At 39.1% G+C, this 24,947-nt stretch overlaps 1 protein-coding gene across 8 annotated transcripts in view; it reads left to right on the top strand.

Moving 5' to 3' along the window:
* The window catches only part of LOC116726618 (CASK interacting protein 2), a 53,824-nt gene that overhangs the window by 9,098 nt on the left and 19,779 nt on the right, over window positions 1-24,947 (top strand). For 6 of the 8 annotated variants that reach the window (XM_032573406.1, XM_032573404.1, XM_032573403.1 and 3 more), the window contains exons 3-7: window positions 15,201-15,252; window positions 19,220-19,317; window positions 20,307-20,452; window positions 21,723-21,818; window positions 22,581-22,714. In XM_032573406.1, the coding sequence (XP_032429297.1) occupies window positions 15,201-15,252; window positions 19,220-19,317; window positions 20,307-20,452; window positions 21,723-21,818; window positions 22,581-22,714 (526 nt within the window). Of the gene's footprint in view, window positions 1-14,012; window positions 14,720-15,200; window positions 15,253-19,219; window positions 19,318-20,306; window positions 20,453-21,722; window positions 21,819-22,580; window positions 22,715-24,947 lie in introns of those variants that run through there. The other 2 variants (XM_032573405.1, XM_032573407.1) reach the window with 2 other exon arrangements.

Here is a 24,947-nt window from a genome sequence, read left to right as displayed (position 1 = left end):
TTTGACAGCTGTATTCCACTCTACCTATTCATATGAGCCAGCTTTGTGCCAGATAAAGATGATAAACTCCACTTACAGCACCACCTTGGCTAATTGTCATTTGGAGGCCTTCTCGAAGCTGGCTAGCAGCAACTACTCTCTACACCTGGTAAACAACTTTCTCAGGGATTTAAAATGGTGTGAAAACATTCAATGCATATATAATAGAATCCACAAGCAGAAAGACACACAAACCATGTGCAGTAATGTAACGCAACGTTAACCTCAATTCAGCTTTTGATGTTGTAGCGCTGTGTAGCGCTGATGGCAGCAGTTTAAAAGATTCATGGAGAGAGTGTGAGGGTTCTCTGCCAATGATTGGTGTCACCGCTGTTTTTTTCATGCTCCCTCACCATCCTCAGGACGGCCTCGGAGAAAGTTAGGGAATGATCAGTATATTTGCAAAGCGCTATTTTCCAGTTTTTGTTGCAGGCATTCCTTTGTTTGGCACCTATTTCTTGAGTTGCTAATAAATGTGTGCTGTTGATTCAAGCGTCACAAGCTACAGAGGTGTTGGACTGCATTCATACTCTTCGGTCGACTCAGAAATGGAGCTTGGTTGACAGATGGTGTTATTTGTGCCCACGATGGTCCGTAAACTCCTACAGACAACCATGTGGAGCCCATATTTTTTCTGATGGCAGTGATTTTGTACGTCTGCACCAAACATAAATCTGCCGTTCAAAAGGTGGTGCTAAAACACACAATAAACAAAAAAAGAAGACTGATAGTCAGTAGACTAGCTTGAGTCGATTACGGTTACACACATTTATTTCTATTTAACCCCAGGATCCGCAAAGGCCCAAACATTGTGTTGACCTTCTGGTGAGAAATTGCTTACTTTGAAAAGCTTTCCTTGCTCTTTTTTCGTCTTGGTCTCTTTTGAATGGACAAGGACAACATCAGAAAAAGGGATTACGAAAATGTGAAGATCCAATTTTTTATATCTCATGAAGACTCAATTAGTTGAAAATAACAAAACTAGGATGAATAAAATTTGTCCCCATCATTATGGTCCCAGCGACTCGGAAGCATGGCCACAGAGGAGCATCTGTTCAGACCCTGGATTTTCAGTCTAAAATGTTTGCTGTTTAGCTGGAAGCTTCCCTGTGGTGCATCTTGAATGTTATTTTGTTTTCTTTACAACCTTAAGCTCTTGCGTCAGTTGAGCAGAAATGTAATGCATGCATGTCACCCATGATTTATGAGTGGATATATGCGCTTCAAAAGTGTTGGTGTCATTTTTCACTTTGCACAGTGCTAGTTTAGCCGCTTACCCCTGCATCCAATTAGTAGTAACCAAGACACACCCAGGTTCTTTCTCCTGCCTCTTGCAACCCCACCCCCCGCCCTTTAGTCTCCTGCTTTGAATTAGGAACTACCCATCTGTCCTAATGTCAGATTAGAAGTCTGTTCCTCTTAAGAACACCTAAGAAGAGGCATGGTAGGTATGGTTGCATTGAAACATGAAATAGAGTTGTTGTCACTGGCACACGTATAATTTCGTTGTTTATTCACCCCTTCCTTCCATTTCATGTGGAGTACAGGGGTGGTGTAGTTCGCCCATTAGCTAACCAGCTAACTTGGATAAACAGTATTGACTGGCTAGCAAGCATGCAGTCTGTGAAAGGCTTTGGTTTTACCTGCTCTTGCTTTGTATCACACTCACTCACACACCCCCACACACGCCACACACCTGCCAATCCTGAACCTGAACCTTTACCTTCCCTGACAGATGGGGTAGCCTGTCTAGGATTGCTCGGGAATTTACCAAAGGAATTACCTTGTGTGTCAGAGGATTGGTGTGTGTGTGTGGGCGGGTGTGGGCGTGTGTGTGTGTGTAGGTTTTCAGTCGAAAGCATAATTTAATTTAGCATTACCAACCACTCATTGCTGCCCTTAGGCTGCACATAGCTCAGTCTGAAACTTGTCTTCTTGTGGTTCTTCTCTTTTCTTTTGAAACTAAAAAAAAAAAGAAAAAAAGTTGCCAATCAGGCAGGGGTTGGAAAATAGTGTTTGCTCTGTTGTTAGTCAAAAAAAACCTGTCAGAGTTTTTATGTACGTCCTCTGATGTCGCTAGCGCAAAGACGTCAGACTCTCTGTGGGGTTGCTTTTGCAACAAAGCCAATATAATTGTCTTACAAAAAGTTTTTTGTCTCGTGTGTGTGTGTACTTGGGGCGGAACATGTTCTGGTTGCAGGGGGCGGAGGGGATGTCTACCATCTGGGAATTGAGCCGTCTCAGTCTCTGGGAGGGTTAATAGTAATCAGCAATAGAAAATCCTGTTTTGCTATTCTACAATTGTTTTCTTTTCTTGCTTTGCTTTGTGCCGTCGTAACACTGTAATGAGAAGTGTCGGAATAACAGCGTACTCGTTACGAATGAATTTCAAATATGACAGGAACAAGTGAAATTTATTTAATGGGCTTCTCTCGGTTGTTGTGAGAATCTTATGAATCTTGTACAGTATGTGGGTTATGCAAATGATTAAATTATATTTTATGTTAAAATTATACCATGGTGTCAGAATTTCTCATGTTCATCCAGGACACTAATATCATTGTAGACACATAAATTTATGCAAACAATAAGGCATTTTATGAGATGATGTTTGACTATTTGATATGTGGCATTTCTCTGACTGGTGATCAGCAGGTTATGGTACTTTGAAAGAAAAATGTGATTGGTCAAAGCAGGAATTTGGACTCAGAAAACATTTTCACTCAGGCATATGCAACTATCTGTGAACAGCAACAGATAAAAGACAACTCCTATTTCCTTTTCTTTCCTTTCATTTAAGTGTTAGAAGCAGGCACACAGCCAATCTCTATCTACAGGGTGCAATAAGAGGAAAATACAAGTCAGGTTCATGAAGAGTTTACCTGCTTCCTCAGTGTATTTGTTGCACTACTTATTCTGCCTCATTACCACTGCGACTTCGGAGATGCAAAGTTGTCTTTAGTATCTGCTGAATGCTATGGTTTTGCCATAGTCACTTTATCTTATAAACATATTTTTTACAATGCCAAAAGTCCATCTCAGTAATAGCTGCTTAATGTTTTTGGTTGCTTTTCTTTTAATCAATGACTGAGGTGAAAACAGTCACCTCAGTCATTTGTTGGACGTTCTGTGGCTGTCTAATTTGGCAGTGTGAGTTGATCCCTAAAGAAGCTTTAAAACCAATTGAAAGCATTTGCTTCAACCAACTGTTCACACGTTCTAATTTGAAAGCAAGTGCCAAAGCCTTGAGGCCTTTTCCAATTATGCTGCTATGGTCTAATAAATAACCATTGATTAGACATGGGCTGCTTTGGTTTGTGTCCTACTCTGGCTAATTAACATTCATGTGAATATGGAACTTTTACCGACCACCAGCACAAGTTCACACTCTTCGTCCTTAAAGAAATCCTGAATTTTATAAACAACTAAATCAAGTTTCTATATGAATCATAGAATCACACACAGCTGTCATACTCTTTTTGTTGGAAAGTATTTTTGAGTCTTGTGTAAATTTTGAAATCCTGCCGCTGGCTATCCACCAAAACCATATGTCATCACCAGTGTTGTATAAAGTACTGAAATCTCAGAGTCAAGTAAAAGTACAAGTACCTCTCCAAAATATGACTTTGGTAAAAGTCGAAGTCACTGACTGAAATGTTACTTGAGTAAAAGTCTTAAAGTATTTGAAACTTCTTGTACTTAAGTATGGAAATTACTGTAAAAATGGATGTACTCAAGTAATGTAATGAAAAGTACAAGTAAAAAGTAAAACAAAGCAAATGCAGTTTGAATGACATTTTTTATATTTTGGTAAACTTGTCAAATACACTTAAAATAATGTACCCAACCAAGTGCAGGCAAAATTAAACCTGCTAATAGATATACCTGCAGGCATCATTTAGTTAAGAAAATTAGGTGCTTTACCTATAGCACAAGGTTAACTTAACCTGCTTTACAACTGAACCAGCTTCTTAGTATACCCTCCAGGACAGAAAATACAAAGTTTTTGTAAGCCTTAAGTTTTCCCTTCAAGTAAGGTCAGTGCTGAAAATGAGAAAAATAAATAGTACAGAAAATGCGGCCAACATGAAGAAAAAGAGCTGTTACGATTACTCTACTTCACAAATCAGTGAATCAGTCAATACTACAGTCAGTAGGTGGTGCACACAACTGGTCATTATGCAAAAGAAAAAAAGAATTGGGAGGGAAATGCAGCTTATTGGCATCTGTAAACCTGGTTTTGAACTTGCATGCCTTTCCTATATTCGTTAAATTTAGTCTAAATTGCTATCGCTATGGCTTCTGTCCCCCCTTGAACAGAGGAGTCTAGGTAGCCTGCTACAGTCAACATTAGGCCTAAGCTAAATACACCACGTGTGGAACTGAAACAATGCCAAACAAAGTTCATTTATGGTCAAGATTTCACAATACAGTAGTGCCTAGTGACCAAGCTATAGTTACTGAAACAGGAGGATTATAACCATTTCATAAGAAGTTACCTCGATGTGTTTCTTCAAGTTGGACGGGGAGTTTTTGTAAGATAGAATTTCCATGTGACTGCTACTGATTGCGAGACTTGCTTTGTGTTTAATGGGAGAAGCGAAACAGGTGTATCCTAATTAAAAGTAAAGAAATCAAGAAATGGCAAAAAATGTGGAATGAAGATAAGAAAGGAAGAAGATTATATGAAGTACAAAAGTCAGTTTGAATTCGAAGCATTAATGAACGAAACAGAAGAGAAGAAATAATAATTAGTAGATTAAGAGTAGGTCATACCTACTTAAATGACATGCTTTATAAAATAGGGAGGAAAAATAATGATAAATGTGAGAGATGTGGAGAGAAAGAAAATGTAGAACACATATTGATGAACTGTAAGTCAAATGAACTCGAAAGGGAAGAATTAAAGAGAATAGTTAGAAATATGGGGCATGAATGGAATCTTAAAGGTATATTAGGAAATGAAGGAAACATAACAGATATTCACAAATTAAGGAAAGCATTGTTTATTTATCTTAAGAATACAAAATTAAAAAGTAGAATTTAATAGATATGAAGTAATGCTTCTACACACTCATGTACAGTAGGTGGCGGTATGCACCTTAAAGTTGCTTGTGATCCGCCATAATAGAAAAGAAGAAGAAGAAGAAGTATCCTATTGGTGGTGATGAACAAGCCCAGGCAAGCAGGCTACGGACTTTGTTCGGTAGCCTACTTGCTACTTGCTAATCAGTAGGTGGGGTCAAAACACTTGCGTTTCTCTCTCTCGCTTTTTTGTAACGAGTAACTAAACCACACATTGAAAATGTATCGGAGTAAAAGTACGCAATTAAGTTCGGAAATATAGTGAAGTAAAAGTGAAAGTCATCAAAAATTTTCATACTCCAGGAAAGTATGAAGTACTCCAAAATATACTTAAGTAAAGTAGTGAAGTATTTTTACTTCGTTACTATACAACACTGGTCATCACTATATCGCTTTTTTCCAACTCACAAAACTGCCTTGTTCCTACGCAAGTCAGATGATGCGGGGCTGTGGCTTCCTTGCTTGGAAGTGTTTTGCAAAATGGGCTTATGTTACTTTTGCTATGACATCATCATCTCAATGTTTGTTTTAATATTTAAGATTGAAGTGACAATCCCACATTTTTATTTTCAGTGCTTCATGAGTGCCTCTATGTGGCCACATTTCTATATGCTGAAATAATCAGAAAGCAGCTTATGTATTCAGTTTTGCTCTCTGGTTTTAAGTATCCAGAATCCTGAGGTGAGTGAATCTCCAGCAGCACATACAAAGCTTCTGTGTGGTTAGGTTGAGGACGCAGTGTTTGAGTAGTAGCTTTGTTTCTACAATATCAGTGGGCTGCTTATGATCTACAGTAGATAGCTTATAAATATTTTATTGCTTTTTAACACACTACTCCTCCAATCTGCCTTAGTTTTTGCTAAAAGCTATATTTTCCTCATTATAAGATCTAATAGGTATTTGTCACAGATTCAAAATAGCATTTACTTGCATTTATTTGACTGTTTAAGAAATGCTATTGCATTGGATATAGTGGCTTGCATTATCCTAAATCTGATAAATGTTGGTGAGTGGATATACCCAGCAAACCATCTCCTTCAAAGCCAGTGTTTTTAAAGCGCAAAAACAGTTCTGCACTGAGCCTGAGGTCTCCTAATTGTTGGAAGAGCATGCAGAAATAAAGGAGGGGCTGCACAGTGCATTGGGTAAAGCAGAGTAAACAGATGATTTGAATGGTATGTAAAATGTTCAGTCCCAAAGGTGCAGAGTTGAGATGTGTTATGTAAGACAAGACCTGCAGGTGTGTTTATGCCCATTTTAATGCGCCTCTTTTTCAGGGTAAATAAACAGATGTAGCAAGCCTGGTTCGCACACACACATGCCTTCACAAAGGCAGCAGATGATCTGTTTAATTTCCCCATTGGCTCATTTTCAGCTTATATTGAATGCGTCTGACCTAGTTGCCAGCTTCACCATGGGAGATTAGTCTCTATGTTTTTAACAATGCAGTAAGTTATTCGATGTGGCAACCTGGAAATGTATGGACTTTGAAGAGGGGGTTCTTAAGAACATATTGCCTTGTTTACACAATGCGGTGCTGGTCCAATTAATGAAGGGGCGATATATATGGAAATATATGTACAAGTCCTTGGAGTTTAACTTTGTAGCTTTAGGAAACAATAAAACTCCCATCAGTTAAGTTTCCTGCATAGTGTCTGAATACAACACTTTCTTAGTTTTTTTTTTATATCTCGCAGCAAAATCAACTGCTAAGAAACCACAAATGACTTCCACTTAAAATAACTTCTTAAATTGCAATGACTTGAGGGGATATTTGTCTTTGCAAACACAGTACAGAAAAGGCCTCCGCAGCATGCAACGAACTCTTAAGTGTTAGAGATGAAAAGCTCCTTGAACTTTTTCACATTTTGTTTCAATGCATTTTATTGGAGTTTTATGTGACTATTACATACAGAGTCCAACTAAAAGTAATGCACAATTGTGCAGTGAAAAAAAAGAGATATGTCACAAAATCTTTTACAAATAAAAAATTGAAAAGTGTGACGGACGTTTGTATTCATGCCATTAGGATCTAGAACTTTCAATTGAATTATGATTACAATAATCTTTTCGGGTTTGCCTCTACCAGCATACACAAATTTACACATATTCAAAAAAAAAAAGTAAATTATTTTGTAAAATTTACACAACCATTTACAAGAATAAGCTCATAACTCAGAAAAAGTTTCTGTAAAAGGCTCTCCTTTGGAACTTGTTGCATTATGGTGAAGGGTGCAAATAATATAGTTGTCAGATTCACCAGGTGGAAGAACTGGACTGGATTAGAGTTAAAAAGCAGCCAAAGTAAATACTAAACTTTTTGAAAAGTTTCTTAAAGAAAAGAAACAATGGACTAAAGACTTTGGCAAAGTACTGCAGAACAATTATTGCATTGTTTCCACCCTACTGTCATTGTTTTACTCTTAGGTCTATTTTAGGGAGGAAACGGTCATAACTGCAGGCCAAGCTGATGCATGCTAAGACCTGGCTGATGACTTCTTGGTGAGACTCTCCATCTCACCATGTAATCACATTGTTTTAAACTCTTGGACACCCTCCTAAAGGGATTTGGAGATCACCTGCCCAGAACATTAGCCATTAGCGCTGCATGTTACCAGAGACTTTGAAGTCAATTACCTGCAACATCAAGGAGTGGAAAACTCTTTCTTAGCTCTTTGTGATTTACATGTGTTTTCTGTTTTTGTCTTTTTTTTTTTTTGCATCCAGTAACAAGTCGACGCAGTTTTTTTTTTCTTTTTCAAACTATTTAGAAGTGCTTTGGGACAACTGGAGTAAATTCAAGCCCACGCTCTGCCTCAGTGGTTTGGTTTGAGGGACTGTGTTTACACTCTCAGTAATCAGTGCAGCAAGATAGATGTGTTCCTCAGATAAGTGTTTCCCTTGATGAGGCCCCTACCTAACCACAAAGCTTTTATTGCCAGAGATGGATGATGACCTGTAATTACCTCTTTTCTCACTCCTATGTATTTAGGTCCTTCCCCAGGCAGTTGTGGTCTTGCTGTTTACCTTTTTTCTCATTGCTTTGTGGGGGTTTGACCCAACCTTCAACAGCAAGTGCACTTTTTTTGTTGGTGTTTGTTCATTGGAAGCTGGTATGAGTGGAAGTCGGTTTGCATTTCCTATTGAAAGGAAAGGTATATTTGTAATAGTGGTTAAGGAAAAAACAATCTATAAAACTTTTGCTTAAGTTAATGACAGTTGGCAGTTTTGGGATACGGAGATATTGTACTTGTTTCACATTTCTTCATGACGTTCATTCTCAAAAGCCTACAATTTGGAATCAAAAGCAGCAGCTACACTTTCTCTTACATGAATATGCCGACAATTAATTCCCAATCGCACTCTAAAGTTAAGATTTGCAATGGGGTAATTCATTTTTTACTACAAAGGAAGGGTACAGGTGACTTCATAGTCAAATAATCCCTTGCCTGAAATGTCTTTTCAGGGTCTTGGTGAGAGATTTTGGGATGTGTGAAGATCTTCATGGTCTCCCCTTAGTGATTGTCACTTATTATAATACAGGGTGATACATCACAAAAGGTTTTGACCGTGGATAAAATGTCCACAGTATGAGCCTAGTGGTTTAATACTGTGGTGATGGCAGTAGAGGTATATCCTTGACTTGGGATTTGCGAGCAGCGGTCCTCCACGATGCCAGTTGTGGCAACGGTACACCTACTTGATGAGAACTAAGCGCATGATTGTAGACCATTTAGAGTTGATGTGATCCTTCATTGCAATTTATGAAACCTTTAAATGGAATAAAAAGGAAATTCATAGCTTATGGCTAAAATCTAATCCCCTGTCATTCAAGCATAGTGTGTAGAAATCTTGACTTTACACACTACTCTCCAGTGTTTTTAGTTATTTTTAAGCATTCTTAGTTTTTTCTTTCTTTTTTTTTTTAGATCATGTTCAAAAGCGTTTCAGAACAGCCACGCAACCCAAAGCAACAAAAGCCCCCAGCCAGCTGCAAGGCCTGTTGAATGAGACAAAAAGACAAGCAAACCAAGTTTTCTTTGTTGTCTGTTGGTTTTTTTTATTGACTTTGCCATACTGATGTTCCTATATGCTGAAGAGCTTCATAGCCTTCTGAAAGCTTGTCTCATCTCGAAGCATGTTTTCATTTTGCTCTGTTCTCCTGTTTGTAGTCTGATGTGCCCCAAAAAAAAAAGAAAAAAGAAAACAAACCCTGTTCACTCATGTCACCTGAACGGAGGGATGGATTCATGTTTCTCTCTCTATGACGTCTCCTCCTCTTTTACTCAGTTCATATTTACTCTTCTTCTCAACATCAAAGCCTCCCTCTCTCCTGTCTGCCAAGCTTAAACCCCTTTCAGAAAGGTTCTAATGAGGCTGTTTTCTTTCGCTTTGCTTATCGTTGTGAACAGAAAGAACAATGGAAGGACTCCACGCTGACAACTAAAGCTCCAAGTGTTGAATAATTTAACCTTCCATGGATGGTGGGCTTCTACAGAAAAGCAAACCTCATAATTTCCCTGTCTCAAAAAAACCCCAAATCTATATACATAAATCACAATACCTATGATTTACTGTTCCAACCCTCCAGGGTGCTGCTAATTTATCTGCAGCCGACGTAAGGAGGAGGTTCTCCCTCCCTCTGTGGGGCAGAAGGAAGAACATGGAGCCATGGAACATGTAGGATAGCATGGTGGGCATGCTATGCGAGGAATGCGAGGCTCATGTTGGAACTAGAGTTCCTGAAAGGCCCTGTTCTTTCCATGCTTCTGAGACAGTTCAGACCCCGCTTTGGCGTGGCGCCCAACGCCCAGCCCCATCCATATCTGCCTCTTGATCAATGTGCCTTCTTGTGCCTTCAAGCTCTTGTTTTCAGGAACATGAGTCACCACAACCATGCGCTCAACAAAAGCTGCCGAGCTTCTCTGGGGCCGCTGCAGAACGACCAATGCAAACGCAAAGCATGACTGCGCCCATTCTTTACACATCGATATCTGCATCTCCTGCTGGATTGCATGCATAGCACTTGGGATCTCGGCAGGAGTTGATTTCCGAACCACTAAGCTAAGAATCTTAATCCTCTGACGCCCATGTAAATAGTGAAGCAAATTGTGGAATAGTTAGAGTTATGTAGCTGTAAATGTTAGGAGATTGTAAAACATGAATTAGCAGCCTCAATACTGTTGAGAGAAAGAAATGATTTCTTTCGTGTGTTTTATTGATGGTTTCATAAGACACTCAGAAAGCACAGCTGCAAGGAGAATCTGACTAATTTTTGTTTGCCGACTTCTCTGAGCTGAATAGGAGCATCAATAAACCAAAAAAGGAGGACAGAACAGAATATTGGATCATGACTTCAGTGGGAGCTCAGTCAGAAATCCTCTAATTTCTCCACATTCTAATATTCTTCTCATACAGCATGTTGTCTGATTTATTCTTCCTCCACTGTTTTAGCACAACAAGACTTGCATTTTTAAGTATTTACTTCTGATGATGTAATCCTTGTTTTCCTTCCCATAGATTTTATTCACATTTTTGTGTTTTATCACAGCGTTGGTCTTAATTTTATAACTTGGCCAGGCTTCCTTCTCTTTTATGGACAGTAAAATTTAATATCTGGCTGTATGGGAGAATGGCATTGCTTGAGGAAAACAACAAATAATAAAAACTAAGATTATGACTTTCAAAGCAGTTTAAGTTAAATAGTAAAACTACTTTGGAAACAAATTTTATTAAAAGCGGTGGAATCCATATTTATCAGTTAAGACACATTAAATAGATGTGTCTTTAATGTATTTTGTTGCTGCTATCATTATAAATTTAGCACAATGTCCTACATAAAAGCACATATTTTAAAGAAAACAACATAACTGAATAATTTTGCCCAATTTTGCCCAACTTGTTTTAAGGACATTTGAGATTCATTACATTTGTTGGTGCATTTCAGACTTCAAGTAAACCGTGTTTCAGACCGTTGCCCATCTACATTTAGATTGATACAAATGAGATAAAGAGCACAACTGCTACAAGATTGGCATGTAAAAGTAGGAAATGCCTTTATTATGAATTTTATGGTCAAATTCACCAGAGTTGATCTGCTGTTTTCTGTCTTACTGTAGCCTAGTGTTTTGAAAACGCTTGTTGACAGAGTCCAGAATTATAAAAATGGATCAGATTTTTCAGGAAAATCAAGTCCTCCCACATCATTGAAGTGTTTTTTGCTTCTGATTCGCTCCTGTTGAGGAAAGTTTGTGTAGACAGAGGGGGTGACATCAGATTTTATTTTTCTAACACCTCCTCTGCAGCCCTGACGTATGACCAAAACAACCCGTAAGGCCTTGTTAGGGACATGTTTTTATGCTTAGGCAACAATGACTCAAACATTTAGCTGAATAGATGGTAGGATCAGTGACTCATGTGTGCTAATTACACCATTAGGGACTTTTAATGGCCCTATTAGTGTGATCGTTCTGACTACAATTTTTAAGTTACTTCCAGCCATTTTCAGAACTGAAGAAGCTTTTCAGATGAGAGGCGGAGTATCTTCAAGAAACAAGAGAAAAGTTTTGTTGCCTTCTACTTAAGCACTTAGGATTACCATGCTAATAATAAAAAACCATAAATCCTACATAAAAGTTATCAGGGGGGGAAAAAAAAACAAGAAAAACCAAACTGATTCATCCAAGCAACAACTTTACATTGGTGTAGCTTCTCAGTCATCCAGGACATGATTATCCTAATTGCTTAAATGGAAAGCAACTGGACTTCTCTTGTTTCTTAATGACGTTCCACCTCGTAACCGAAAGGCTTTTTCAGTTCTGAACATGGTTCGGGAGAATCAGATATGATTTGTAGTCAGCACAATCATACTAATAGGGCTGGAAATGTCTCGTAATTGGGTAACCTTACCCTCAATTTGTATGGCCATACAGTTTAGAAAGAATGCCGTAGATTGATGTGAGTATGAGAAAATGTCATGGAAGTTTGCAAAGAAGCCATCTTGATTTACACTATGGACGGACAAAGAATTTTTGTGTTGCTCTTTGACTTTCTTACTTTCTAAACCTAGCTTACCCTAATATTTTCTTGATTTCCATCATCTTATTATATTAAATTGATTGTCTCATTACAATACATGTTCCTCTTATCAAAATAAAAGCATTTCCTTTTTGGTTCATGCAAACCATTCCTTCTGCTCTCTGTTTTAAGATTCCCTCTCAATTACTGACTATACTGCACTTTACTCTTGATTTTGTCATTTTTAAACATTCCTTGGGACATGTTTACTCTTTGTACTTAACAACAAAGTTTTCTAGAAATGCCAACACGATGAGTGGAAATTTCTCCAAGTATTACGTATAGCAGAATATAGTGACAGAGCAGATAATAATAAGAATAATAATAATTCATTAACTGATCAGATCTTTGCTGGTTACCTTGAAGCATGAATATATGTTTATTTTTAATTAATATTTGTAATCTTTTTCATCAATTTTCAAGCTTTTAAACTTGAAGCAACTAATAACAGTTTTTGCATGTTGGATTAAATGTTACCAAACTAATTTGAAATATCCATGTGTTAGATTAGGCTAAATTTCGAACTTTTCAGTTTGAATTACTAACGTACTTCAATGCCGTGCAGACATATTATTAGGCATGAATTTGATAATAAAAGATTTATTTATGTGTTTATGGGAGGCTCCAAACCTGACTTGGACTTAGGGCAAAAGACTTGATTCTTCAATTGGACTTTGGATAAAAGACTTGTGGACATTTCTGATGCAACATCAGTTCACCCAACAAAACAGTTGGTCACTGACATATGGCGATGTGCTTACCCAAGTGTCAATGTTATCTGACAAATTACAGCAGCTGGCAAGTTTTTCTCTCTGTTAAATTATTCAGTGGCACTGCGCTGCTTAGGGTCTGTTCACTCGTACAGGTTTGGCTTTAATTAAAATTAACTATGAGGCAACTGGTCTCTCAAATGAGCATTTTTTTTGGAACAAGATAAATTTGAAGGTTGTTACATTCGGTTCTACTTTTGTTTTTAATGTACAACTGATGTAAACTACTACAGCGTGGAAAAGGTTCAGAAACCACAGGTTTCTACTAGCATATTCACTTGTCTTTGCAATGCAAAATCAACGGGTATTATTTCATTTTATTTGTACATTTCTTTACAGAGGTTGATTGTTCAAAAGAGCAGAAAGCACCTTTGCTATGCTTTCCTGTTATCTGCAGAAAATCTTGCTCTCTTATGTTTCCAGCCTGAATAATTGAATAATTTCTTACATCCCTGAGCTTCACTTGAGTTTATTTCTAAAAACTTTAAAGATTCTGAAAATAGCCAACTTTGAATTTTCTTCCCAGAATAACAAGTGCAATGCTTGTTATTCTGAGTAGGACTGGGAGATTTTTTTTTGTTTTGAAGTTTTAATTTTTGGAAAATCTGTATTTCTTTTCATCAATGCACCCATTGGGTTTCCATAGTACAGAGTGATGTTAGCCATCTCAAGAGCTACCATCCTGCTTGAGAATGGAGAGTTTTACAGCTTCTTGTTTTCCCCCCCAACTTGTAAACTCAAAGAAGTACTGATTGAAATGAAAGTAATTTTTTAAAGATATTTTCTGTCATTTGTCATTTTTCTTTAAGGAAAAAAAAATCAGAAGTTTTATTTTTAAGCCATATCACCCAGCCCTACTAAAGAGCGTCGTCAGCACCACCTGGTTGTTCATATATCAAAATCCGTGTTCACTGATTGGAGAAAAAAAATCAGATTTTTCAGTTTCCGACTGGCCGCTCACCGGTCAAGGCCTCTCAAGCTAAAACTTGTACAATTTTGGCTCCATTATAATGGAAACTGATATCTCCCAACTCCCACTGTCCAGCTCTATCTCTTCCTCTTCCCGTCTCACTCCGTGTGTCCTGTCCAAACACACACTGCTGTGCGGTATTCCGCACCTCCGTGGGAGAAAACAATGGGGGTAATTTGCGGCCGTGAATGGCGCTGTATCTAGAGCACTCTGGTTCCTGTGTGGGTCTCGCCGAACAGTCGGGCCTTTGGAGCCGACATCAGCTGTAGGACGTCAGAGGATATTTAGCTGGGGGAGAGGAGAGGTTGCAGTCAAGAGCTGTCGTTTGAGACAGGAGGGTTAGATGAATGAGATTGAGAAAGATGTTTGTTATTTGAAGCTTGGAAGTCTAAAATGTTTAGCAATGAGGCTTTTAAGGGTTAAGCAGAATTGGGCGAGTAGTCTCGTTTGATTCTAGGTAATACCTAACGATGAACAGAGGATTAGGCATGTAAGAAAAGGAAGTTTGTGTTTTGCAAGTACAGATCTGTTTTTGATACCTTGGATTAAGAAAATTATATGAGAGTGCTTACACTGCACACACTGAGCAGCTTTATTGAGGATACAATCTTTGGTGTACTATTTGTTGACATCGTGAACAGTTTGGCAAAGAGTTAAAGTAGGAAACAGTTTTAGTTGTCAGCTCATTTGTGATGTTGGCTTAGAGCGGTGGCACTCGGAGGGGTTAGCAGCTGAATAAATGAAGACATGGGACAAATAGCAGTGTGTCGCTTTCAAGGTGAGTGGGAAATAAACCAGTTCAGTCATGCTGACTGATGTAGACTGTGATGCTGTGGAAGGAAAGAAATGCAGATGCTTTCTCCTGGCATACCTTCTTGTTTTCATGGTTGTCAGTTCGAATACTAAAGAGCTGTGAGACGCTAACATTGCAAATGAGGTGGAATATTTTGTTTCTGTGAGGCAGAGTCATTTGTTTATGAATCATTTGGCTGTCATGATAGAGTCAGAAGCACTGAGAGAGGGGAAGGGTGAAGAAAGCTCTCCATCCTGTCAGGGCTGTCATGATAAGAAGCGATGAGGAGGAGGGGGGCAGACTTAAGGGAAAAAGAAACACACACACACACACACACACGAGGCTGGAAGGATTTCTGGTGAGCTCAGGTGAAATAACAAACTTTGTACCAAAAACACTTATTGTCTTTTTCTGTACCCTCTTTCCTCTCCCCCCTCCCCCCGTCCCTTTCGCTGTCATTTTTCAGAGTTGCTGGGCTCCAACAAGAAACTCAACATCAATTACCAGGACTCAGACGGGTGAGAGAAAAGTTCCATTTGTTGTGTAGATAAGGCAGGCAAAAAAAAAAAATACTATTCTACATGTGACCGCCTACTGTTTGTTTGCAGTCTTCAATCCGTGACTCACGAAGCGCACACAAGTACGGACATAGATTGCTGCTCAGAGTCATTACTGTAACTCCAGGGCAGGAAATTACTAGGTACTGACTTTTGTGTAGCTCACCACATCTGTCAAATATTTAGAAGTGACTAAAATGTACTGTTTCTGGTCCTACATAAGATACAGTAAGTGGAAAGTTGCATTAACTTGTAAATGAAGAGAAGCTGAGCAGGAAGTTTATAGAAAAACAGTAGGCTTGTAAAGGTATCTTCACAAAGGACATCCACAGTCTGGAACTGCCATTTGTGGCTGTAGTGTTGATTAACACTACAGCCATAAACCACTGTAGTGTTGACCAATTTGCACTATTTTAATAAGATACCCTAACCCTGTCCAGTGGGGTATTCTTTTCATGCTACTTGCCTTCAGGGTGTTTAAGGTTGATTTTTTTCTCATCAGAATTAAACTTTTCAGGGTTATTACGCCCTACTAAGTTGAAATCGGCAGGCACGCGCGCGCCATTGAATGAAACACGTCCTTTGAAGATTTTCTTTGTTCTCTAAGCCTCTCTCTCACAGAAGGGCTTTGATTCTGCAGTCAGCATCATTAAGATCCGCATGTGTCTTCTCGGACAGCCTGTTGGACCGTCGCGCTCAGACCACGCAAAGTCTCTCTGGGTCTAACATTTGACGTTATTCGTCTCAAACCCCCTTCAAGATCTTTTCAGAAATTGAAATGGCTGTCTTACCGTGCACAGCCGTTGCAGAGATGGAGCACGGCAAGACGCCGTGCTTGTTCAGTCCAGCAAACCTGAAAAGACAGAAAGCCTTTACGCCTTTGCCGTCAGTAGGTGATCACAGTGTGAAAGCCTGACAGAATAGGTTTTTATTTATTTATTTCAAATTTATTGGAGCTGAGAAAAGACATAAAAGAACGTTACATTTACAAGATACTGTTGTTCTGTCTATAGGCCTTTCAGCCAAGGGTTAATTTGCAGTCTGAGTACCTGGTTAGGCTTTTAGAAGTCAACCTCTAAAACTAGAAATGACACAAATAATCAATTTTATGCACAGGTTTTGACTTTCTATAGCGCAAAGTATTAAACATTTGACAAATTGCCCAACAACCTTGTTTAGGTTTCAGTACAGTTTTTGAATTATTATTGTGCTCTTGCTCCTATTGCCTCTGTTGATATTCTTAAATCCTGGTTTCCGTCCACCAGCATGAATGTCAATCATTCTAACTTCTTCTTCTCTCTCTAAATATCATTATTCGCCCTGAGTGTCTTGATCTCTAGTATTAATTCTGTATTACAAATTCAGGATGGTCCCTTAGAGACTAGAAAGGAACTTTCACCAAACTTACCAACATGGCTCTGTTGGGAAGTGGTAGTTTTATGAGTGCTAGTGCATTCAGAGTGGGTCCGGCACTGCTTGTTTTTACACAATAGTATTTTTGGAAACATGTCTTTGAATTTCAGCTCTCTTAGTAAGAAATAAGAAAATCTGTGTTGAAGAAGAAGGTTATCTAATAAGACAATCCATCTCAAATGCAAGCTGTGGACTGATTGTTTAGGATTTTGTACAATGTAGCTATGTTGAATGATAACTTCTGCATGTGTCTGCATGCAGTGTGCCACCTCCTGTAGCGTGTGGGAGGTGGCACAAAATGGGAGGTGTTGACATCAAGCTGTCCATCAGCAAAGGAACTGCTATGTGGTTGGGTGGTAGGCAGGAAGGAAGGAACTACCTGTGAAAGATGAGATCATTGGTAAGGCGAGAAGAGGATGGTGAAGCGTGAGTAAACAGCTGGCTGTCACTAAGTCAACGCCATCACACTGACACGTATTCAGCACATGTCAGTGAGAAGTTTCAGTAACAGGTGGTGAGATGTGGCTGACATGTATTTGAGAGAAGAGAGAAAGCAGGAAAAGTAAGCACTAAACACATCAGTTCCTCAATTTTCATGGATGTTCAAGTAGACTTAAGTTTTATCTGTCTGAAACCAATAGAGGGTTTCCTTGGCTGTGTGTTTGTGATCAATGTCCCACTGAAAAATCTATTTTATGCTATTTTTCTGCAGTTTGCCAGTGCCGAAACCTTAAATAGTCATTTACTGTAAAGTTCCTGGTTCTTTGAGTCATGAGCAGTTCCGTTTCTGCAGTATAATGTGTGCAATGACATCCAAAGAGTTAAAAGTTTGTTTGTGTACAACATCCCATGTTTCACAAGCTTCAGCATGTTTTTTTCTTCAGCAGTGAAGTTTTGTGCAGAGAGTGAGCACAGAGTCCATTGGGGCAGAGTGCAGGACTTATTTTCACTGAAAAACTGTAACCGCTAATTCAGTGTGTTTTTGGGGATCTTTGCGAGTGGTTCTTGATTCTAGAGGGAGAAAATGCTAAGAAATCTCAAGTGATTTACACAGCCTCAAAGAGGCTGAAAGGCGCAATAGATTGTAGATGAATTTTAGTAGACTGATGGTCTTTCTTCTTTTGCTGTATTAACCCAACACAGCACTCAGACTCATTTTCTGCTCATCAGAAAATTCACATCTTCTGTAATAAATGTCATCAGTATGTTTTGAACAGGTCTTGACAGAGCTATTTGTACTTACCCGACAAACATTTCTGGGCCATGAATAAGAGTTGAATGAACTGGTATTTTTTGACCCTCTCAGGGATTTGCATATACTTTTGTAAATACTTATTACTCCTTCGGTTTCTTGACTTTCTAGAGGCTTTCTGCTTTCTGAATTCATCCCTATTTTTTCACATGTTTAATTCTTATTCTGTGTACATTTTAATTTCTTACACGTAACTTCATTTGTCATGAATTCTGTTGTAACAAACATCTGGAGAGAATCTTTTATCAAAAGCCCCACTGGAAATATAATTATCAAGACGTGTTACTTGCTTTCTCACGCTGCAAGTGAATATGAGTGGACTCATCCATGTAGCCGGTTTGCTGGAGACATGTAACAATGTTTCCAAAAAGTTAAGCCAGCTAACAGTCTATTAGATCAACAGAGTATCAGAATCTGTAGCTTGTTCAGTTCAGCTCAACATCAGAAAGACTAAAAAAGGGGAAGTGTTCATGGACAAAAGAAACTTGCAAATGGTGAATCTTGACGGCTTTCATATGTAATGAAACCAGTTTTACTTTTGGAGCTGAATGATGGGCTGCAGTTGTTACCATAAGAGTGTTGCAACAAGTAGATTCTAGGTTTGAATCTTGGGCCTCTTTGGTTGGAGTTTCTATGCTTGCCTCAATGCATGCATGGGTTATCTCTAACTTTCTTTCACGGTAGAGAGTAATGCATGTAAAATTAATTAGTCTCTCTAAATTGGCATGTCTGGAGGTGTGAGTGTTTGTTCATACCTCCCAAAACAATCCAGCAAAGATTAAGCAGGTATTGAAAGTGGACGGTTGGATAGTTGGAATTTGTCTGGTAGACCTCATCTATGTCTAGATTGATTTTTTGTTTCCACAGGGGAAAACTAGAGCGCTTTCTAAACAACGATTGGGTTTTTGGTCTCAACCATTCTTCCCTGATTATTAGGTTGTGCGTTGTTACATTAGCCCCACAATAGAGGGGCATGTTGTAACTGCAGCACAAGTTGTGTGTTTGCTCAAAAATCCCCCTCCCTAATCCCTATTGCTCTCTCAACCAAGTGTCTCAGAAATAACTTTTGTCTGTCTTCCTTTAGAGGAGCATCTTACAACTCCATAAATTTTTAGCCAGAATAATGGTAAAGCGCAAATTCCTTTTCTTTTTGACCTCTTCTAAAGACGGGGATGTATTTAGATGCATTCAGTGTAATTTACAAACTCTCATCTCTTCTTTCTCTCCTCCTTCTGTCTGTTTTTTTTTTTTTTTTACCCACAGCTTCTCTGCGCTGCACCATGCTGCTCTGACGGGCACTACTGAGCTGCTGTCACTGCTGTTGGACTCCCAAGCCACGGTGGACATCAAGGACATCAACGGTATAAAAACGACAGAACAACCTCACCGGCCAACAAGTCACCGATTTTGGAGAGACATCCGTTTAAATACATAAAGTTCAGTTTCTCAAAGTCAAAGGGGGATTAAACTGAGCCTGAAACTTAATCTGAGGCTCTGCTGAAAGCATGTTTAACTGAAATGAAAAAAAAAAAAAAAATTTAATCTTATTCGCTTTGAAGTTTGCGTCCCACAAAGTGACAGCAGATCCACGGTAAGTATTCTCTCACTTCCAAGAAGAAGCGATACAGTGGAACTTAGAGCTGCAGCCCTGAAGCATGTAAGGCTCGTGAGAACGAGCGTGTCGCCTCCCAGGTCAGCTATATATTCCTGAAGAACTCTGTGAAATGTTGAATTTAACTTCCAGCGCTTGCAGTGTTGGGCGTCCTGAATGTAATTGATATTCAATACATGGAAGCCCGTCTGCGATCAAAAGTGAGGCCTTACGACAAAGAGTTATGTTCCAAAGATGGCTTAATTTGTACATTTTGATGTTGAAATCCTCCATTTATGGCATGTTTTCATGAATAGAATGATGAGGCATTTATTGCAGTTCCAACATCTTAGAAGCTGGAGCCATGCACTGTGATTAGAATTCGTATTACACTTGCAAAGAAACGGACGCCGTTTCCTCTGAATCTAAAGAGAAATAGGATCATCCACATGACCAAGAAGCCAGATACTGTCATTTGTATGGGTTTCTCTGTGCGACCTTGATAAAACTCATTTCCACTTCAGTGGAAGTTGATGCGCCCCTGCTGTAAGGTATAAGAATGATTTCTACGTAGTATTGCTTTTAAAAACAGAAGTGGATTCATCTAAACAAATAAAATGGGGCTAAAGACATAAAATACCTTCAGTTTTCATACATTCCATTGTCCAGATTTTAATTTTTAAATTTTGTAGATAAAAACAATTTTTTAAAATGATATTAGTCGCTTTCCTCAACATAGCTCGCCGCTGTCATCCACAGGCATGCGTCCTCTGCACTATGCGGCGTGGCAGGGAAAATCCGACTCTGTTTTACTGCTGCTGAGAGGGGCTGCTTCAGTCAACGCTCCTTCGCATGACGGACAGATACCCTTACATCTCTCTGCGCAGTATGGACATTACGAGGTGGTGAGTTCAAAAGACACACACACACACACACACACCGGTTCAAGGCATTACCAGTCATCCCATTTCGCTGAAACTTAAACCCATTGTGTCTTCGGCTGTTATTGTTCCACAACAATACTAGTAATTCCATTGTTGCACACAATGACTACACACATTTCTTTCTTTCAGTGACATATGTTTTCCTCCTACAACGCACACACAGACCCACGGCTTCATATTCTTAGCCCTTATTGTATTAACTTCTGTTCATCTCTATACCAAAGTTGTTGACTTTCCTTCAATTTTTGATTCTTGTTTTTTTTTTTTTTTTCATTGTACTTTTTTCATTATTTCTTCACTTTTATGAACACTCAGCATATGCATCTATTTCCTATTGGGTTATTCTAGTTTCTAAACTATAAGGTCTTGGCCACCAACCTGGATATGCCACACCTTTCCAGACATAACACCAAATATGACAAATATGATTACAGACCCTTTGTATAACTTTAGGCAATACTTTTAAGTATTGTATTCCTAAAATATTTTCATAATCCTTTTTAATCTTATTCTTCTAAATTTTAGTATCTTGTCTCCATTTCTATCTAATATCCTACATTCTGATTAATCGGATTGTTAATTTACTTGTAATGCTCTGTAGATTTTTGCATCTTTATTAGGTCAAATTTTGATAGTATCTATTTGTTTATTTTTTTTTATCCTTACCCTTATTGCTCATCTATAATTTTTCAGCTTTTTACATTTCTTTTGTGTGGCACCTTGGGATCACATCCCAACAAGACCTTTCAAACCAAATAAATTGATTATCTGCTTTCTATTCTGCTAAAATTAATAGACCTACAATGCAATACCAGGACGCATCAAAACCTTGATTCACATATTAGCTCTAATATTCGTCCCTTACCTAAAAATAATGTTCCACCTTTATTAGGACCAAGTGTTGGTGCTCATGAGGAATAGTCCAATGAAGGCAAGTGATTATACCAGAAAGGTTCAAAGAAGTAACTCAGACCATATGTGCAAACACTCGTCCACCTGTAACTCGACCCCCTTTGAGATACGACCTCGTTAGTAGAGCAGCATTTCCCACAAAGCTGACAATCCATCTCCTGATCCACACAGCAGCTATCATACGTTCCTCCCCTCTTGGTGGAAGGCGAAGCAGAGAAACACCAGTTGTAGAGGACGACTGGTGTGTGAGTGCTGGTGTATTATACATGAGGCGCTATACTGTTCACAGTGTGTTGCACTCTCTCCCTTTTGCTCTCAGTCTGAGATGCTGCTGCAGCACCAGTCTAATCCCTGCCTCATGAACAAGGCGAAGAAGACTCCTCTGGATTTGGCCTGCGAGTTTGGCCGACTCAAGGTACCGGACTATTTGTGTCGTTTTCCTTATCTGGCATGGGCGACCATTTTGGTCGTTGGATTAACCAGATCACTTCACTTGGTGATAATGTCACAGATTGACATCAAGTTGGTTCCCATGCCAGTTCGATTGGAAATACAATTGTAATCCTTTGCATCGTCACGTTTCTTGACCTCGTGTGAAAAGATTTAGACTCTTAATCCAGTTATCTGCTTGTGAAAACACTCTTCTCCTTATGTATGAATGAGGGCGCCTTATGTCTAACATGAACCAGAGGTTAGAATGAAGTGACTCTGGTCAGCTAAGCCTGTTTGAGTGAAAGGGCCTAAGTGGATCTTTTGGACATTGTAATGTTCAGAAAGTTGTACTTTGGGGCATAATTTAGTGTTTCTCTGCCACATCTGCCAGATATAAACCAGACTGTGAGATGTTTTGCTTGCACTAAAAGTCAAAATTAGACACACTTTTTATGCCTGTTTAATGCTCTCTCAACTAGTCTAAGTTTGCAGTTAAGCTGTGAAAGAAAAGAGGACTTTGGGCTGTTTTTACCACATACATACCGTCTTATGACAGCTGCTGGGCAGTGGATAAGCCCCAATGTGCAAGTTAATCTCTTTCTATATAAGTTGTCATTTACAGTGATGTACACAAGGACGCATGTTTTTTTAAAAAATATATACATCATTTATGCATCCCTTATGTTATAATTCCTTTCCTAAATCTCCCGGTAAGAACGTCATCTTTGGACTGATTTCTCTTTAGGTGGCTCAGCTGCTGCTCAGCAGTAACATGGTGTCAGCGCTCTTAGAAGGAGAGAGAGGGAACGACAGTCTGGATTCCCCCTCCACCACTCCCCTCCACCTGGCAGCCAGGAACGGACACAAAGACGTAATCAAGTGAGAAAACCACGTTTTCTGTAGGGGGTTGGGGGCACTGGTGTCTTTCCCATGGTGGTCTTCAGGCAAGAGGCAGGGTACACCCTTCAATTTAAAGTGGTCAATTTAAACCAACCCACCCAGTGAACCAATGTGCATGCACCATTGTGTGGCCCATAACTCAGGGATGTTCTCTGCTTTATGTTTCTGCTTGGGTCATAAATATATGAACCCTGCCAGGCTTGAAAGGAGGGGAAAATCAACTTTAGGGTGCATTCTCACCAACCCTGTTTAGTCCACTTTAATCTAACTGTTTAGTCCGTTTGTCAAGAAAGTCTCTTTCAACAAGCCTTACATGTTCAGTATGTTTTTACTTGCACTTTCCTGACCATAATATTTAACATGCCAGTTTGCGTCTCATTCATTTTTTGGATAAGAGGCAAAATGTCTTCAAGCAACAAGAGAAAAAAAAACCCTTGCCTCTTCAACTGAAGCACTTAGGACTGGAATGCCCTGGTTTACTGAAAATACACACCAGTTTATTAATTTTTGCACTCCAACAAGATTGAGCAAGCATTTGCCGGAATGACAGAGTTGTTTTTTTATTGTACCTTGTAAATCAGTGAGAATGCTTGTGCAATGAGGGTTAGGGGTGTTTGCTTGTGTAGTGGGTGATGCCCTCATCTGTTTTAGATTCTTCCGCAGATCTAATATACAATGTAAATCAGTGATTTCTGACATTAATTGCAGTTAACGTTCAGATTATTGGACTGCATGCAGTTTGATTTAGGATCCTTCAAATCTTGTTACTGCATGGTACACTGTGGGGAGTGAACATTTCCATGAGTTATGGCTATTTTTATCTAGACTCTATGAAAAGCCAACTTTAAAGTACAATCCTTCAACCTTGAAGTGCGTAAGCAGTGACTGATTAACTTTTTTTTTCTGCATTCTCTATCAATTCACTGTTTATGCATTGACTAAGCATTCAGTTTTTGAAAGCAGGGTGCCAGCCTTACACAATATACAAGCCAGGAGTTTATTTTGTTTATAACTGCCTCCACTAACTATGAGAAACAAGATTATGGTTTTCCTTGTTTTTTGGGAGCAAATACCAACTCTAGTTTGTGCTTACGGTCAATGGGTCTTGGGGTGCCGCAGACGGTGGAGTATGAGCAGGCCATGGATCACAGAGTTCAGTCTTGGCCTACTCCACATTCTGGTTGGTGTGCGGCTTGGAGCGTCCTCTTACGTCTGATGGGGGGTTGCCTCATGGGAGTCCTTGGTTCAGCAGGTGGACTGGTGACGGAGGTGGTTGATAGGAGGTACAGGTGGGGTAGAATAGGGTTTAAGTTTTGGAGGGAGTTGAGGGATTTGGGAAGATTTTTCCAGCCCCCTTTGTTACCCTAAAATTAATTGACTGCATGCAAAAACATGAACGAGTTTAACAGTAAATAAAGACTTGGATCATTGTAAATCCTCTGCTATTTCTTCATGGCAGTCTGATATCACCTCATGCCAAATCTAAAGCTGCACACCCTCATGTTCTGTTTTTCTCAGCTGACTTTACACTTTCTTTTTTAAACTTATGCTTGTTTGTGTGTAAATATGTAGAATATGTATTCGGTTTGCCAAGTAACCCCACCCTGTCTGTTAGACACTCTACTGATGGCTTTCATCCTTCCTACATAAGCAAATGTTTTTGCAACACCATCTCCACTCTGACTCTCTTGAGAAGGAAAGTTCAGAAGCTGGGAATGCAAACAGAAAACTATCCAGCACATAGGTTGAGAAATCACTTAGTTGAAGACAGATAAGAATTCCTAATCAGGGCTTTGCCACATCGACGGTCTCGTCGTATCACCTAATTGTTGTCAGCTTTCTATATCTGGTTAGAATCTAAGCTGAAAGTGGAACTCCTTCAAAGATCCATTACGCAGAGTGGTGTTTTTCAAATGTTTATTTCTGTTAGTTTTGATGATTATGGTTTACAACTAATACAAATTTTTCAGTCAAGATTACTGTATTACAGAAGCTGCCTTGGACGTACATAGTGCTGTATTCACTGCAAAGTTAAGTGGTATTGTAGAAAAAGATGCACAAGAAAAAAGGGATGGCCACAGTTTTGAGAGGCTTGTGAAGAAAAACTCGCGCATCTTTTCCACAGGCGCAACTTAAACGTACAAATGCACCACAGTATGTATGTAACTGTAAAGAAAAAGTAAAAAACTGTAAAGTTCAAGGGCTTTAAGCA

The sequence above is a fragment of the Xiphophorus hellerii genome, chromosome 10, assembly GCF_003331165.1.
Source record: "Xiphophorus hellerii strain 12219 chromosome 10, Xiphophorus_hellerii-4.1, whole genome shotgun sequence".
Lineage (NCBI taxonomy): Eukaryota > Metazoa > Chordata > Actinopteri > Cyprinodontiformes > Poeciliidae > Xiphophorus > Xiphophorus hellerii.
Note: the sequence above shows the minus strand (reverse complement) of the source record. Positions and strands in the feature narration are given on the sequence as shown.